At 39.5% G+C, this 19,336-nt stretch overlaps 1 protein-coding gene across 1 annotated transcript in view; it reads right to left on the bottom strand.

Annotated features, from left to right (window-relative positions):
- The window catches only part of PELI2 (pellino E3 ubiquitin protein ligase family member 2), a 199,534-nt gene that overhangs the window by 15,800 nt on the left and 164,398 nt on the right, over window positions 1-19,336 (bottom strand). Inside the window, exons 3-5 of the mRNA XM_027554188.1 lie at window positions 10,907-11,008; window positions 3,700-3,897; window positions 1,949-2,137 (exon numbers count right to left, since the gene is read on the bottom strand). Coding sequence (XP_027409989.1) covers window positions 1,949-2,137; window positions 3,700-3,897; window positions 10,907-11,008 — 489 coding nt within the window. The remainder of the gene's footprint in view (window positions 1-1,948; window positions 2,138-3,699; window positions 3,898-10,906; window positions 11,009-19,336) is intronic.

Here is a 19,336-nt window from a genome sequence, read left to right as displayed (position 1 = left end):
ATTTTTTACTCCTATGTCTAGGATAGGTGTCCCTCTGAGAGACTCCTGTGCCTTCCAGTACTTTCTTATGACTGTGCTGATCACAAATATGCTAATGATTTGTGGCCTCACCTGTAAGTTTTCCAGACGCCACAATTTGAGGGCAGAGCCCTGGGCATCCTGGTCATTATCAGATTCCCAGCCCTTAGCTCCTTCTTAGTCATGGCAACCAATTAGGGACTGGGTATAGCACTGCTCCATTCTTACTCAGTTCTCACAGTAATTCTAAAGGGTATGTACTAGTATTATTCCAGTTACATGGATATGAGGTCAAGTCACCACTTCACAACTGTAGAGCTAAGTGGTAGATCAGGACCTGGAACTATGGCTTGACTTCAGAACTATTAATATGCAGTACCTGCTCAAACAGCAGCATGTTTTCCCTCTTAGTTGTTATTTTTACATGTTCTTTCTATCTTTGAACAAAATACATGAATGAGAGTTGGCAAGAAACTTATCCTGTTATGTGCCAACCAAGTGTGATTCCCTACAAGATGGTACTGAGTAGAAGCCAGGAGTTCAAATTTAAACTCAGGTCCTCCTGATTTAAAATCCCATTTGCTGCCACCTTCTAACTCTGTGACTGGGCAATATTCAACTTCTCTATGCTATACCTTCCTCATCCATAAAATGGGGATAATTCCACTTCCCTGACAAGGCTGGTGTGCAGATTAACATTTCTAAGACATTAGCTCATTTAATGCAATGTCTGCACCCAGCAAACACACACTGATTGCTTACTGTTGCTGTTAATAATGATCAATAACTCATTTGACCATCCTAACCCAGTTTTGTGTAGAATTATCCTATGATCAAAACTTTTTTTGAAAAACAGATTTTACATCCTCTTTCCTATTTACAAAGTTTATTGAATTTGTTTGGCTTTCATAGAAAGTGCTTTTCATTTTTAATCATAATGCTCCAAGATTGGGATTTTATCACAAAAGGCAGAAGCTATACCTGCAGCTGAATAATGGTGTAAGCAAGTAATAAAAATAATTATCCCCTAAAAACAAACATCCAGTAGAGAATAGCAAACCAGCTTTGTAAAATCCCCCATCTTCTTTTTTCTATCGTAGAAATATTATCTTTCTCTGTGAACTAGATCACATCCTCTATTATTTATATTATTATTTCCCTGGTAGTTTGAAAGAAAACACTTGTTCTCTCTTGTTCTAGTTTCTACCCAACAATTAATTAAAAGTACTGGAGTGGAAAATTTACTGAGAACCTTTTAGTGCTGTGCCACACAGCCATGGCAGTATGAGAAACCCAAAACTTAGTATTTAAGATATTAAAATGATTCTCCATAGAAGAAAGTGTTAAAAACCCAACAGCTTTAGGGCATTTTGGATAAGCAGTAATATTTATAGGAAAAATATTAACATGCCAAGTCAATGTAGTATATGAACTATTTCAAGTAAAACTGTAACTTTGAATTATATAGGGAACTATAATTTCTTATTATGAACAAGAAAAAAAAAGCTAACTTAATTATCTTTTTTGTCCCCAGAAAGTCTAGTAAATAATTCTGTAATTCATAATTTTCACTAATTAGTTTTAGACTGCTCAGGATTTTTCCAAATTAGTAAAGTTTTACACTAAAATAAGTTCATTTTTCTTAAAGTGAATTTAAACAGAATTTTATGGTGAAGTATAGTGATAGAATTATGCTTTTAATGTAGTTAGGAACAAAAGGTAATTTTCTTCCACTATTGGAAAAGCTTAATCATGACAGTGAATAAGGCCATTTCCTTCTTATTTTCAGAGAAAATTCCTATTCTCCTGGGTCAGTGGAACACAACCCTAAGACCTAGACAAAGGTTTTGAATTTCAGGGGAGAAAAATGACAGTGTTCCAGTTATGTGTTTCTAGTTTCAAGCATTTTTCTTGTGTGAAGTCCACTTACCAGCTTTCCCCTTTGCTGCGCAGACCTGGTCTCTCTCAAGGTATACACATCCCCACAGACAGAGATCTCACGCCAGACCCCGGGCTGGGACTCCTCCGTGAAGCCGCCTCTTGGATGCATCACCAGGACGCCATTGGTCGTGAGCCCATCCATGTGGCCGTCGGGGTTTTTCCACTTCGCTGCCTTTTCCTGGAAAGCATACCACAGAAAAGATGATGTTCAACACAAAAAGGTTCTAGAATCTCTCCAAAATACTGGGTAAGGGCAGAGGGGAGGAAAGTGAGCAATTTTCATTCTCTATTTAAAGCCAATAATCAGAAGGCTAAAATATGCAATTAGTCTGAGAAAATGAAAGAAGTGTAAGAATAGATGAATGATTTATCACTGGAGACAGATTATATTTATTTTGGGCTTTTACAAAAGAAAACCTGATGTCTGGGCCTCTACCTCAGAGATTCTTTTTCAAACCACATTCCCCCCACCCCCCACAACCCCATCAACCCCAGGTGATTTCAGGAATCCAGTACGTATTCAATTCTATTTGTGCGGTGCTTTCATCCTATTATCTAAAAATGTTTTGTATGAACTCATTATCAGGTAAGTACTAGAAGGAAGTGAAAATTTTTCATTCAACAAACAAAATTTCAAAATACATTAGGCCAACAGGTTGTGGCCACTGTGTTTTGTTTTCATACGGATCAGTGTTTAAATCATCAAAGGTGGAAGGCACAAGCGACTGGATGTAACGGCAGACTGGACACCTGGCCATTCTTTCTTGGGGACAGAGCCAGATACTGTTCACAGGACTTGGGTAAATCTGATTAAGGTAAGCCACTTATGACTGGTTTAGGGGTGGGCATGTGACTGAGTTCTGACCAGTGAGACCTAAGTGAGTCTTCTGGGAAGCTTCCTGTAAAGATTTTGTCGCTCTTTAAAAAGAGACCAGGAAGAAATACGGCCCTTGCTGCCCTTCTTCAGCAAGTTGTCAAGCTGCGGGGAGTGGGGAGGGTGTGGAAGTACAGGAGCCATCTCACTCACACCAGGACCTCGTCTGAGGAAACTGGTGTGCCCAGAGGGCAAGATGGAATAAATCTGGCTCCCCTGACAGTACAGAATCACTGGATCAACCAATCTTGCAGCTGGCCTTCCTGGGCATTTCTTGTAATATGGGATGACCCTTTTTTATTACCATTTAGGCCATCTTAAGAGAGCTTTTTTTCCCTTGCAAAAATACCTTGATTCAAAAAGGGACTATATTAAAACAGGATATACACTACAACTGTGGGTTTTTTATTTACATGGACAGTCTATGAAGAGAGATATTTTTAGTCTTTGTTTTAGTTTTGTTCTTTGTGATACCACGTCTGTAACTGCCAATATGGAACAAAGTAAACACTAACAAATTTTTGAATGAATAAATGAACATTTTCTTTTGAACCCCAATTATCTAGATCTGATCATTTGTTTTTCCTTCTGAAATAAACCCCCTTAAATCTACCATAAATACATTACATGTGGTAATATACATACTTTTAAGAAGTCACTCTACATTTTATAGTTAATGGTCATTACTTGTTGTATTTGCCATATTATTTTCAGATTTTTAATAAGTTTTTCATGAAAATGAAAATTTCAAAAATCTAAAACCAGAAGCATTTTGCAAAGCAAATATTCTGGCCACAATTAAAGATTACATATATGATGATAATGGGTGTTTTTCTAGACACAATGTACTGATTAATAGTACTTACTCCAAGAAATATGTTTTTGGAAGAGTCAAATCCAGCTGCGAATATTCGTGCTGTGTAAGGTTCGTTCCTGTCACAGACTATCCTGCAGGCAAACCTAGATATGGTGCTCTGTGTAATCTGCGCTTCATCATTGTTCTGACTGCCAGAAATTGTGTCTGTAACGACGAAGTCGATAGGGCTTTCTGTTGATCTGCCCACCTAAATAAATAAAATTATACTCATGATCCACTCATATCCAAAAATATATCACCATATTCATCACATGAAATAAGTGTTCAGGATCCTTTAATATTCATTATCTCTACTAGGAAGGTTAGAATAAAAAAATCTTAAGTCTGCTCCTTCTCTTGTTTAAGGGAGATGTTATGGTAACCAACCATCAGATTTTAAATGTTAAGAAAAAAAACTCCATTTTCTATTCTGGAAGAAAATACATCTCACCCCAAACAGATGTATGATCAGGTAGAAAATTTATTACTGTCATAGAAAATCATTCCTTTTTCCCCTCTTGTATTATTTCCAAGTGAAAAAAAAAAAAAAAAAGATTCTAAAGGCAGCCAGCAAACTAAAGCCCTATTTCCCCTCCTCTTGCCAGGCTCCAGACTCCAGGGCCTGGTTTTTTACACTAAGTGAATCCACCTGTGACTCATGGCACAGCACACAGCCCTACCCCAGACTTGAGAGACCCACTGCATACTTCCCTTCCTCAATGTAAGTAAGAATGGTGTAAAATGCTATACAAGTCAGCCCAAAGCTTGAGATACAGTCATATGAAAGATTTAAAAATGCTGGTCAAACAGTTCAATTTTGAATTTTTAAAGAATGATCCTGGCAAAGTGTAAAAAGCTGACAATAATATTTTATTGGCTTACTTCCTTGGTAAGTTTAAATGCTGCCAGAAAGAATATACTTCATTAGCATGATCTTAAGAGTTCCAACAAAGCTTTTTCATATTCACTAAATCCAAATAAGACAGGTACTGCTGTGTCCTGGGAAGTATTTTTTACAGGTAAGGAATTCCTCATGACAAAATATTAAATTGTCTATGTAATGATGTTCTATGACTCTCTAACTAGGAAACAGTAATAAATGTTCTATATGCCAAAGATATGTCTTAAAATAATTTCTATGTAAACAATATCTTGTTAAACATGATATTAATGTTCTCTCCTAACAGCAGTGACTGATTCTGAAGCTGTCAGTGGAAGGAACACACAGAGCTCCAAGGCACATATATATATAAGGCCCCCAAATTCAATTTCCTAGGTATGTTTATCCTGATCTAAAAATTCTACCTAAAGCATAAGCATTGTGAAGAACAGACAACAGACATCTATTTTCTCTTTTTTTTTTTTAACAATGCTTAATTTCTTATCCTATTAAAATGTTCCTGGAATAAACTAAAACACCAGGTTCACTGAAACTTAAACAGATGCATTTATCCTAAACATATGGATTTCAGGTTTAGGAAACATACACCTTTTTACAAAGTGCAACATAAAATTTAGATTATATCTTTCTAAAGCTGCAGAATCTTCCCTCTGCTAGGTTCACTGAAAAGCTGGATGTGTAACTCAGAAGCTCTACTGATTCAGACTGCTCTGATTTTTTCAGGCTGTTTTTTTTTTTAAACTACCCTCCTTAGCTACTTTCAAGTATATAATACAGTATTATTAACTATGATTACCATGCTGTATTATTACATACCCAGAACTTACTCATCTCACAGCTGGAAGCCTGCAGTGTCTGACCAGCATCTCCCAATCCTGCACCCCGCTGTAACTACCATTCTAATTTCCACTTTTATGATTCTGAATTATTTTCATATTTTACATATAAGTGATATTATACAACATTTGTCTTGCTGTTTGATTTCACTTTAGTTTTTTTAATTAGAAAAGTAACAGATACACTGCAACATATTTTACAAATATAGGAAAGTACACAGGAGACTATGCCAAACTCAGGAACAAATCTGTCCTGAACCTCTATTCCATTGACGCTCAGGAGTAAAATGTGAAGAGTTCTAAAATTGGCAGGTCATCACACAAACCCCCGAGCTCTCACAAAGACACAGGCCATGACCTAATTTCTGTCACCTCCGTGGAAGAGGGCAAAGATTTCTCACGCTCTGTTAAAAGCTCAAAGCTAAAACCACACTCCAGCAGAATGTCACACAACTGTTCCTTGTCTACAGAGATTACTCTCTTCAAGAAAGGCCATCCCCCATGTATTAAATTAATGTCTTGATGAATTAACTGAAATTGCCTGTAAAACATGACATTTTATTCCAACTGGAACATACTGCTAGGATCAATTATTTCAAGTTGGGATACTTACCCAAGTGGTCATTTAATATTTGTTTATCAGTTCCCTTCCACTTAAATCTAACTTGTAGAGTGTTAGTATATTTCTATACTTTAGGACACAAACCTCATGTTGCCAGAGGCGGGGGGATGAGGCCACTGTCCTAATGAAAACTCACCCAATGAGGAAGACTTGGAGCCTGTCCTTTCTCTGACTGTTGGATCAATTCTACATTAAGGTTAGTCATGTGGACCAGCCATGATGTATTTGAACTCCATCTGATATTCATATAGTAGGCACAAGGAGAATTTTTGTCCCTGCTGCTGACTGATAGACACACACAGCATCATATGGCACTTCAATTGTGTACACATATGAGAAAAGTTTGGGTTTGCCTGGTTGTCAATCAAAGTCAGTACAGGTAAAATGGTATAGAAACACCTGAAAGGGCCTCCTTCATCTTCTCTAGACAAATCAATCCTACCTGTGCCCCTGCATCTGTAACCTTATTTTCTCACTTCCCTCCTATTACTAGGATGAGCTATTGCTGCTCCTATCCAGTCAGCCATCAAACATTCCAGAGCTTCTCAAATTATGGGACTGTGAGGCAAAGGACTAGCTTTTTGGTTTGCTTTTAACATTTCAACCTGTCACTTAATATCTTTTCAAAATATAACAAAAATCAGTATTAGAAAAATGATCATCCGCTTCGATGTTTCAGGAATGTCAAACCACTATTACAAGTTTCCAAATGCATTCCTTCTCAACTTCTTCACTTACCTCATCCTGGACGTTTGCTGCTTGGTTAAGCAGCCTGAATAGCACTGTTCTAGACTAGTCTCTCATCTTTAAGAATTGCTTTCCAACAAAGGAAAGCATTTTTAAACTAGAGCTCCATTTCTCTGATTCATTCTACTGGTAATACTTCCTGAAAAACTTGTCACTAGTTACTACCTCTGTTTCCTTCCTCATCCTGTAACCCATTCCTGAGCCTCTCCATCATCATGCTCTCAGCAGGCCTGGCTCCACTGAAACCCTGCTTGCTGACGTTTCCAGGACTTACACTCAGCATGTCCTGGTATATCTGTACCTAGTATTAGGTTGATGAAACCCTTCCAGGCTAGCTGGTAAACAGCCCCTTTCTCTTTCTGTTCTCTCCCCAGGTTATCTCATCAAATCCCATTTATTAGCCCCAAAGTCCTGGTATCTCTCTTTGCTTCAGACTAGCACATACAATCTCCATGTGGATGTCTAATAAGCATCTCAAATATGACATGTTTCCAGCAGAACCTGGGTCCTCTTCAAGCCCTAGGTTCCCCATGTCAGTGACTGGCACCCAGTTTGCTCAAGGTAAAAATCAATACCCACGAGTCACCCTTGATTCTTCAATTTCTCCACACTCATGTTTAACCTCGTGTAAATTCTGTCAGCTCTTCCTCCAAACACAGCGTCAGTCCTTCCACATTTCCCCACCCTAGCTCTAGTTGCCATCAGCTCGTTCTTGGTTTGCATCACCTCAGCCTCCAATCTTTCTCCCTGTTTTCACACTTGCCTCCTACATTCTTCTCTGGACAGTCCTTGGAGATATCTTAATCAAATAGAAGTAGAATTTTATCTCTTTCTTGTTAAAAAATCCTCCAACAGTTTCCCCAAAACTCCTAGAATAAAACCCAAACTCTTGGCCTAAAAGCCCCTTACCATCTTGGCCTCCGCCTACCTCTCTGAGTTCATCTCACACCACTTTCTTCGTCCTCCGCTCTGCTGTGGGGCCTTGGCACTGCTGTAGTGCTTGCTCCTCGGTGCCTCTCTGTCTACTCCAGGATGTAGGTTCCATGAGAGGGGAGCCTTAGCTGTCTACCTCCAGTGACTAGATGAGGATCTGACACACAGTAGGTGCTCAAGAAACAAAACTCATCAATGGAAGGTTATGACCTTGAACCTGGTGAGCCACATACACAAACATGCACACACATGTCCAATGTTTTAGGAGATAATTTTAAAACAGTCCCAACATTTTTTTCAACTACATAGATGCTAATGAAATGTTACCATCTAGAACTACTATAAACCAACTAAAAAACAAATAAAAAACCCCATCAAAATACAAGGCATTGCAGCACTTTGGTGTGAAGCATATAAAACTTAGGAACCAGAGGGGGAAATGACCACTAACACTGGTTTCAGGACCTGGCCAGTTTCCTTACCCCCACGATCAGAATGAATATGGCATCACTGCTTTCCCTTTTAGGGGCTCTGTAAAACACTTCATCACTGCCTTTGATTCCTTTTCTAAACTGTATTCTTCTTTATATTCTACTTTCTCAATACCTATGCTCATTTCTTGTTCCCTTTATTTACCCTTATTCTAGAAAATAATGACTAAGATCTTATTCTGACTATATTAACATATTTTATCAGTCTTAACTAATTTCTTAAATTTAGAGCTAGGTTTGACTTTTTCAGACAATAATATTTCTGACTTCTGAGCCTATTATCTGATTCCACTATTGGAAATGCAGCAAAAGGCCCTTTCTTGATTCATTCTGATGTTCTGCTTTTAAATGCTTAGTTAACCTACAAATCATTTCAATGGGTAGTGGCTAAAATCAACAGCCCTCAGCAACAAGGTCCATACTTGAGAAATATGAAGGCAATGGCAACCCACTCCAGCACTCTTGCCTGGAAAATCCCATGGGTGGAGAAGCCTGGTAGGCTGCAGTCCATGGGGTCGCGAAGAGTCGGACACGACTGAGCAACTTCACTTTTCTGCATTGGAGAAGGAAATGGCAGCCCACTCCAGTGTTCTTGCCTGGAGAATCCCAGGGACGGGGGAGCCTGTTGGGCTGCCGTCTATGGGGCTGCACAGAGTCGGACACGACTGAAGTGACTTAGCAGCAGCAGCAGCAGTGCTTTTGCTCAGTGATTTCTTTCAGTGGTAGAATTTAGACACATAAACTTGTTAAAAGGAGGAAAACATTAAAACAAGCTTGATTTTTTTAGGGCCTTCTAAGAGCTGCTTAATTCTACTCAGATTAATCTGACATTAATCTCCAGTATGTCCAGTTAGTCTGCAAAAGGAATGAAATTATTTCAGTAAAAATAAATGAGTTATGTTTTCTTAATAAATCTATAAATTTTTGCTGAATTACCATGCCTTATTTACAGCAGTTGAGTAGGTATTATGTAGAGACTGGAGAACTGAGGAGACTTAAATCTGGGTTCTGCCACCAGTGCTGTTTTTGCCCAATTAAGGTTAAGTTCTTTCTTTTCAAAGACACAAATTTCTCAGTTATAAAATTAAGAGGTTAGCATAGTAAAATTTGGTATTTCTCAGTTGGTCCAGGAACCTCTGAGGGTCTTCAAGACCTTTTCAATGGGCCCAGGTCCTTGAAGCCAAAATTGGTTTTATAATAATATGAAGATGCTGACATTTGCTCTTTTGGTGACAAAGCAATGATGTGCTTTAGTAGGAATCAACAAACAATCCACTCAAAAAGCAGGCAGAGAACCTAAGTAGACATGTCTCCAAAGAAGTCATACAGATGGCCAAGAGGCACATGAAAAGATGTTCAACATTGCTAATGATTAGGTAAATGTAAATCATTTATCTACACTGAGATATCTCACGCCAGTCAAAATAGCTATCATCAAAAAATCCACAAACAATAAATGCTGGAGAGGGTATGGAGAAAAGCGAAACCTCCAATATTGTTGGTGGGAATGCAAATTGTACAGCCACTATGGAGAAGAGTATGGGGGTTCCTTAAAAAACTAAAAATAGAGCTATTATATGACCCTGCAGTCTCACTCCTGGGTGTATATCCAGAGAAAAACATGGTCTGAAAGGATACATGCACCCCAGTGTTCACTGCAGCACTGGTTACAACAGATATGGAAGGAACTTAAATGCCTAGCAACAAGGAATTGGATAAAGAAGATGTAGTACATATATACAATGGAATATTGCTCAGCCATTAAGAATGAAATAATGCCATTTGAGCAACATAGACGGACCTAGAGACTGTCATACTGAGTGAAGTAAGTCAGGCAGAGACATAAAAATATAGCATGCTATCAGTTATATGTGGAATCTAAAAAAATGATACAAATGAACTTGTTTACAAATAAGACTTAAAGAACAAACTCATGGTTACTAAGAGGGAAGGACGGGAGGGGAATGGATAGTTAACAAGTTTTGGATCAGCATGTACACACTGCTGTATTTAAAATGGATAAGCAACAAGGACCCACTGTATAGCACCGGGAACTGTCTTCAATGTTATGAGGCAGCTTGGATGGGAGGGGAATTTGGGGGAGAAAAGATGTATATATACACGAATGGGCTTAGTTGCTCAACTCCGTCTGACTCTTTGCAACCCCGTGGACTGTAGTCTGCCAGGCTCCTCTGTCCATGGGGATTCTCCAGGAAAGAATACTGGAGTGGGTTGCCATGCCCTCCTCCAGGGGATCTTCCCAACCCAGGAATCAAACCCAGGTTTCCTGCATTGCAGGTGGATTCTTGACCATCTGAGCCACCAGGGAGCCCATGTATATGTATATGTACGATTGAGTCCCTTTGCTGTCCACATGAAACTATCACAACATTGTTAATTGGCTATAATTCAATACAGCTGGTTCTAAAAGTCTCTCTTCTTGTTTTTAGAGTCTCTTTTTACTGCACTGAGATCTGAGAATGTAGTCTTTACAATTTCTTTTTGCAATTTTAGAACTGTTTTCTTAGTCTTTTGAAAACCAACGAGGAATAATTTTAATATTATCTTCACCTTTTCCCCTTGGACATCACCAAACACTACTGTGCCAGGAGTTCTGACTATGTTTCAAAATGAAGAATCGAAGGAAAAATGTGGTAAAGATTTCCATGAAAAAAGAAAGATGTTACCTGAAACATATCCGTATCTTTATCATGTGTGTACTCAACCACCACAGTCTGATTCCTTGACAGAGTGTACGATATACTGTGTTGACCTTTGCAGCTGACAGCCTGATAGCGAAAGAAAAATATATAAAAATTCATTAACATTTCAGCAACTTATCACAACTCTGCTTAGAGTTGAGACATCACTCTATCAGCAAAACCCAGCACAAGCTAGTGGTTTCCTAAAGACCAGAGTCTGATCCTGCTATGCCCTGAATTACAGAAGAGTCCATATTGACAAGACTGGATTTACCAAATATTCATCCCTAATAGGAACAATATTTTACTTAAGTCAAATCAAAGTTAATTTACTAGTTTCCAAGCCCTGATTTAATCATAGCCCTAAAAAATATATATATACTTTCTCCATGTTACCTTAACTCAGTAATAGAATTTTTCAGACTAACATGATTTAAAATTTCTTAATTTATTTCACAATGAAACAGGTAACTCAATAACATTTTGTAATGGTATTTTTCCTACATGATAGGGATTATAATGAGAGTAAAACAATCATTGGAAAAAAGTAAATATTCTATTAAAACTTCCATATAATAATGTACTATTTTAGCCAATGATAATTATACTCTGATCTACATCTTATTTAAATCTTGTATAAACAGTTGCTTAATCCAGATAGTTTTTGAGTTAATAAAAAACGTAGCTAAGTTAGTTTCATCTAAGTTTCATCACCTCTTTTTAGACTAGACTAAACATAATATAGTCTTTGGTTCAGTGAATCTAGAAACCAATAATACAATATTGTTCTTTTTTCCTCCATAATGATATATTTTACTATATCCTAATTGTGGTCACATAGTTTTAAATTTCCAAATTAACAAAAGAAGTTTATTTAAACTCTACTCCAGATTATTTCAATTATACTGTCCATTCCACTTTACCCTAATTTATCTTCATTTCTAATGTTTTACATTAAATACAATAAACAAAACTTTAATAAGCCTATTAAACATTTATTGAATGATCACACTGTATGAAGGCCAAGAAAGACTAAACATTTGGAAGTAGCTAGACATATATATAGCACATTAATGAAAATATACTCTGAACATTTACATTTAACTAATACAATTGCTTATAGTAATAAATAGTATAAGATTACAAATCAGCTTTGAAGTTAGCCTGGTTAACCTCATGGTTATTTAATCAGCTGCTCTCAAGAACGTCATCATTGAATTGATGCTTTGTTGTACATGCATCATGAAGATAATGCAAGTATTAGAAATAATAATTTATATATTTAATATATTAGGGATCTAAAAAAATACTTTTTAGATTACTCAACTCCAGTAATAAATCTTAAATTTTCATTGCTCAAAGTCACATGAAATCAGTAGTTATTGATATGTGACATTTTTTCAAAATCAAATTAATAAAGAACTATTTCCAATTAAGATAAGTGGATGTTTATAGTTAATTGAAAAAACCCACTTAAAATATTTTATATGCTCAGAGTTATAAAATTGATAACCGGGGAGTAATTATTTATACACTAACTTATTTTAGGATTCCTTAAAAAGTATCTATTGCGTTTAAGTTTTCCATTTATAAGTACACCAACTCAACTTTTTTGGCACATATGCTACACAAAATAACTGTAGTTTGCAAATTATCTGCAAAAGAAGGAGTTTACAAATGCCAGAACAGAACGCCTTTTAAAAAGTTGGACATTTTTGTACGAGTAGCCTGCAAGTGAAGCTTCTCATGCTTGAAACGTCTTACCTTGAAATCGGTCTGAAGTTTGTATTCTATTCCTTAACATGCTGTAGTTTTAACATTTAAACATTTTTTACAAGTTTGCTGGGAAATCAATGCCCAGGAAGACCTGCTGTGCTCACCCCATGACCTAGTGCAGCTTCTGGGCCACTCTGGGAAGTCCTAGAAATAGGCATTTTACAGGCCCTAAGTTGCTTCTGGGCCCAGTTCTTCTAGAGTGTTTTATTCTAAAACTACTCCTGTGACCCAGAGTATCATAAGAGAGAATAAGGCTATTTATAGGGAGCATGAGCCCAGTGCCACTCCTGGAAACAGACCAAAACCAGGGGAACCAAAGATCTAGACCAGCCCCTGCCCGAAGGGACCCCAAGGCATTAAATGCTGATTCAGGACACCTTGAATGATGAGTCCATTTAAAGACAAACTACAACTTCAGACTTCCTCCAGTTTCCCAAGTGTGGCTATCAATGTGGATCACCAGTCTTAGGAAAAGTGAATGCTTTGAGCATAGGAAAACACATTTTCTGAGACTATTTAATTAAGAAAGTTTTAAACAAGAGCTCCGTTTTGGAAGTCTCTGGATTTAGGGAAGATGGAGAAATGGAAAAAGAGATCCTCCAAGGAGGAACAAGTCCTAGAAAGTGATGAACTCCCCACTGTGGTGGAGATGGCTGAGGAACTTCAGATCCCTGTGACCTACCTAAATCAGTTCCTGTCTGGCAGGGGTCTCCTTCGGTGAGTGCTAAGTGGGGAGGGGAGGCCTTCCTGCAAAGAGCCCCACCCAATAGGCTGTACCTATAGTGGGGAGAAGCAGGGAGATAAGTTGGCCAGGACTCAAGTCCAGGAGAAATAAGTTGGAGATTTAAGCCAGGACTGAGGTTTGGAGCAAAAGGGGGCAGTCAAAAACCAGGCCACCTCTGGCCACCAGTGGGCCCCCCAGAAATAATGGAGAGCATCCACTTGCCTTTGATGCCATGAATCAGGGCTCACATGATTTTGTCTGTGCATTCGAGTCTCGAGTTGGGCCAGACTTGGGGGTTTAAGAGAAGGTTAACAGAGGAGTTTAATAAACCTGGCATTAGTTTTTGCTTTCTCTCTGCATATGAAGCATTAAACTTTTCTGGGGTTAGAAAAGTACCAATTTCTCAGCAGTAATTTTAATATTTAAGATATGGCTCTCAGAGTTTCTAGAAAGTTACAGATTCACTGACTTGAATCAATCATTTCAGGTAGTTTGGAAATAAACATTTTCCCCAAGACACCGAGTTGCTTTGAGATCTATTTTTGAAATATCAGAAAGGAGAGTAGGTTAGGCTGGCCTTCTCTTGGCACTCAACAGAATTCAGTACAAACACAGTTACTGTAATATAAAGTGATTTCACTACACTCATTCAAACACAGAGACCAAGATCTTTAAAATGGTAAGGGGAACCAGCCTAACCAACCTGCCTGGCAGACAATACTGATCTGCCATATTCACTTTTCTATTGTGACGGGGAAGCAAGGTGGCTGACACTGTGTCAGCTTACTATCAGTGCCTCAAAGACAGGTCTGGTCTTCTGTGGTCTCCACCCCCAGCACTGAGAGCATGGCAGGCATTCAAGGGAGGTCAGATGAGTGAATGAACTGCTACAGATTTAAGATGACACTTGCAGTGTCTTTCCTTGTGTCTTCTCCACCTCTCCTTTACCTTTCACTAGCAAAGGTACTAACACTGACACACACAGCTCAAATTTATTACGTGAGAATTTTTTTCAGGTTAAAAAATATCACAATTTGACAATTAAATATTAGACGATTACAGATCCAGAGAATAAAGGATTCCAACTTTATCCAGCTTAGGAAGTTAAGCAGTGCTCAGATGCCCAAACCATGGCCCTTTCTGAGTCAGAACTCTTTCTTCCCAGCTGAAGACCTTTACTTCTCGGGTTTACTCTACTTGTGTCCCAGGCTTGGCTCAGCTGAGTTATCTGCTGACATCCAGGCAACAGCTACAGTTGGTTTTCCTGGTTCAACTCCAACTAAATGACAGAGTCCTCCAAGCCTCCAGACTTTACAAAAAAGTTTGTTTGTTTTTTTTTAAAAAAAAAACAACAACAACAACAAGGCTCACAATGTCTACAGAATTGTCTTCCTCTTATAAGCCCCTATATACATATATGGTGGTTTAGTCACTAAGTCATGTCCGACTCTTGCGACCCCATGGACTGTAGCCTGCCAGGCTCCTCTGTCCATGGGGTTCTCCAGGCAAGAATACTGGAGTAGGTTGCCATTTCCTTCTCCAGGGGATCTTCCTGACTGAGGGATTGAACCCAGGTCTCCTGCACTGCAGGCAGTTTCTTTACTGACTGAGCTACCAGGGAAGCCCTATATACAAGCCTTTACAAGTCACTTATAAAGATACGTGATGTTGAAGAAGACTCTTGAGAGTCCCTTGGACTACAAGGAGATCCAACCAGTCCATCCTAAAGGAGATCAGTCCTGAGTGTTCACTGGAAGGACTGATGTTGAAACTGAAACTCCAGTATTTTGGCTACCTGATGCGAAGCAGTGACTCATTGGAAAAGACTCTGATGCTGGGAAAGATTGAGGGCAGGAGGAGAAGGGGATGACAGAGGATGAGATGCTTGCATGGTATCATGGACTCAATGGAAATGAATTTGAGTAGACTCCGCGAGTTGGTGATAGACAGGGAGGCCTGGAGTGCTGTAGTCCATGGGGTTGCGAAGAATTGGACATGACTGAGTGACTGAACTGAACTGAATAAAGATATGTAATATGTAATGATATCAGAAAGGCAATTCTACAAGATGCCTAACAAGATGGATTCATGTATTCATGAAAGCTTAAAAGCTTTCAATCAATTTTTTAAAGTATAAGGGAAATAATCTAATCTTTTATTAAGAAGCAGTGGGATTGGTGTTCAATCACAAAGTAAAAGGGAGAAAGCCCAAAGAGAAACTAACTGGTTTCTAGAAAATACTAATTTATTAGAGTTACAATTTAGCCCATTTAATTCAAGCTTTATATGGCTTCTAAGTGAGACTTTATCAACTGTGTAGGGAGAGAAAATGATATTCATCACGGAGGCAAACATTGTTGGTTACCTACCTAATGCCTTTCACCCTGCTAGCTGAGCTGGCTGCTTACATAAAAGCCTGAAAATGAAAAGACTAGCTCCTCCAGTCTCCTCTAAAGCTAGCACATGGAAAGGTGACCCAATGCTGACCAATGGGACTTGTGAGAAATCTGCTGTGGAGTTCCTGGGTTGGGAGATGTCAAGAGAGAATTCTTTCCTTTTTCTGGTAATAGAAGAAATGAACAATGATTAAGGGATGGCTGGAGCTGAGATGGCCATCACTCAACATGAAAGGAAGTCCAAAAGACTCAGAGAAGCAAGCTGAGCCCTGACATCTTTGAGCTGAGCCAAATCTGAAACGTATCTGCCCCAGACTAGCTGTGAGAAAAATGAAGGGCTTTAGGGTGCTTTCGGTTGGGTATTTTGTTACTTGCAGTGTAAAGCATCATCGTTTAGCCCAAACTTTGTCTCCTCCTGGGTTTCCTAATTCAGTCAAGAGAGTAACCATATTCCAACCAGTCATACTTAAAACCTTCATGTTGGGCCTTCCCTAGTGGTTCAGTAGTTAAGAATCTGCCTTGCAATGCAGGGAATGCAGTTTCGATCTCTGGCTGGGGAACTAAGATCCCCTGTGCTGTGGAACAATTAAGCCCATGTGCCACAAGAGTCCCTGTACCACAATGAAAGATCCTGGGTGTTGCACCTAAGACTCAATGCAATCAAATGTTAAAAAAAAAAAAGTTTTTTATGTCATCTCTCAGCCCTCTCTTGCCTCTGTTGTCCATATACAGTTAATTATTAGTGTCGCTGGAGGAGGAAATGGCAACCCACTCCAGTGCTCTTGCCTGGGAAATCCCATGGACAGAGGAGCCTGGCAGGCTACAGTCCACAGGGTCACAAAGAGTCAGACACGACTTAGCGACTAAACAATAACAAATTACCCTCATACTTAAAATTTAACCGTGAGTCAAAGGCAAGCTCACTGATTTTACTGCATGAAGGCACAGAAAAAATACAAAACAGAACAAACAATGTGCGACATTTCACTTTTTCTTCTCCAATACAAAGTAGCTGTTGGGCAACCAGTAATTGCAAAACTGATTTATTCCCCAAAGGAGTTTTACAACCAGCTCCTTTATAGCCCATAACTTTCTGCTTTGGAGATTGGTGGTATAATCTAATCCATTTTCTCTTGAAGCTGGGCTGCCCGTAGTCACTTACTTGACCAATGTAATGCAGCAGAAATGACAGATGACACTTGGAGGCTTGTAGCTTCCCCTTGTTGCCCTCAAACACTTGCTCTTGGCATTCTAAGCCACCACAGAAGACACCCAACTCCCTGGAGGCCACCACACTAGAGGAAGTGCAAGCTACGAGGAGAGTCCTGGAGACTGAAATGCCATATGATGGGGGAGAGGCCATGGAGAAGCAAGACCCAGACATGTGAGTGAAGCAACCACCCTGGAAACAGACCCTCTAGTTCCAGTTGACCCAGCACTTGCCTTGATCAGACACTGCTCACGTGAGCCCTTCCTAAATTCCTGACCCACAAAATTATGAACAAAATCAAATGGTTTTCGCTAAGCCAAGTGTTGCAGTAGTTAGCTATACAACTAATGGCAGCTGAGCCAATCTGTTTTCATGGCCTGCTGGGGCAAGAGCATCTTTTCTGTCTTATGTGACTTATCACATAAGGCATCAAGGTGATTTGTGTGTCCCAGGGCATGGGACAGGTATAGATAAGCACAGTGCCTTTACAGAGAACAGGGGTTGGGTTTCTGATGGCACCTTCAAAGGCTCCTGAGTACATATTAAGAGGTTGTTTGTGGCTATAACAAATATCTGTTTTTACTGTGATAATCGTCAGTTATCAGGTTAAAAGAAAGTGAGAGTCACACTGCACACAACACCATCACCCAGATGTCTGCGGGTGTCACTGGGGAAGCTACGATGTCCAACTCTGGCAAATCACACGTATTATGTACACAATGGGGCATGCCTTCCTCAACTAGAGTCAGCCGTATTCAAGGGAATGTGATGTGTGTGTGTGTGAATCTGGGTTTCCAATGAAATGAAATTCTCTTTCTTCAAATCCACAGCATACTTGTATTGCTGTATCTCAGAACCAAACGACCCAAGGGTTCAACAATCCCTTGTCGAGGCGTCCAGGATGCCGACTACTACAGAACTGATTACTGCTCTTTTGCCACACAGCGTCAGACTAAATCGAGTGAGTTTTTGAAAGCAGCAGCAGCCTCTATAGTTTCTCTTCTTGTGAATAGATAGATAATAATGTTTTTGCCTGCCAAAGCAGAGGGCCAGACACCAGGTGTGGCTTAGGCATTGCTGCTGCTGCTGCTAAGTTACTTCAGTCATGTCCAACTTTGTGTGACCCCATAGACAGCAGCCCACCAGGCTCCCCTGTCCCTGGGATTCTCCAGGCAAGAACACTGGAGTGGGTTGCCGTTTCCTTCTCCAATGCTTGAAAGTGGAAAGTGAAAGTGAAGTCACTCAGTCGTGTCTGACTCTTAGCGACCCCACGGACTGCAGCCTTCCAGGCTCCTCCGTCCATGGGATTTTCCAGGCAAGAGTACTGGAGTGGGATGCCATTGCCTTCTCCAGGCTTAGGCATTAAAGGAACCTTTTCCAGATAAATCTCAAGTTTTCATAGAGCTGCTCTGAAGAGCTCTGCACCATGTGTCCGAACTTGGTGCCATTCTGTGATGCTGTTCACCACACCCCGTCTTTCAGTTTCTAAGGAAACATCTCACAAAGAAGTTAGAGATGCTCTAACAACCCATCAGATGGGGACAAGCCTAAAAATGTCCTGAACAGTCTACTCATGGAGCCAGAGACCCATTCGTCTTTTGGGTCCCACCAAGAAACATAACATGAGCTTGTATTCTCTACAGCCTTCTAGATGATGTCCACAACTTGGCACTCTTTAATAAGGCACGGTAGATTAAGTACAGGCTCCCCAGCCATGTTTTAGGCAAGTTTATTTTAAGCTACTTTAACTGTTCATTCTAATTTGTAAGTTAATATTTCAGCCCATTGTACAATTCAAATACATAACTATGCAAAACTATTATTGCTGAAATGAACTGATAAAATGGAAAATAACTACATTGACCTTTCCCAGCCATTCTGGTTATAAATACAAACCTTCTGTGATAGGATGGACTGCTATAGAAACAACATTTTAATTGACATGGAAAAACTTAATAATGGAATCTGTTATGGGGTAGGACTGAACTGGGCCAATGAATGTAACCTTCTTTGTTCAAAAACACCTTCTGATATTTAGAGCAGAAAAGTGCACATTTATGAGCAGATGAATGAGTCTGCTGTGAACTCTGTAGCATATTGGAAATAACTGATGAATGGCTTTACTACCCAGAGCACCGTGTCCACTGTGGGATGCTGGGGCCGTATAGGTGGGGGGTGGGTACTAGAGGGTACCAGCACATATGGGCACAGTGTAGCTGCCCTATAGGTCTCTGGCATTGCTTTGCCTCATTGCAACATCCACTGGTAATCCAGCACATGCCTGAACACGGGGCAAAAGGGAATATTTA

The sequence above is a fragment of the Bos indicus x Bos taurus genome, chromosome 10 (assembly GCF_003369695.1).
Source record: "Bos indicus x Bos taurus breed Angus x Brahman F1 hybrid chromosome 10, Bos_hybrid_MaternalHap_v2.0, whole genome shotgun sequence".
Taxonomy (NCBI): Eukaryota; Metazoa; Chordata; class Mammalia; order Artiodactyla; family Bovidae; genus Bos; species Bos indicus x Bos taurus.
Note: the sequence above shows the minus strand (reverse complement) of the source record. Positions and strands in the feature narration are given on the sequence as shown.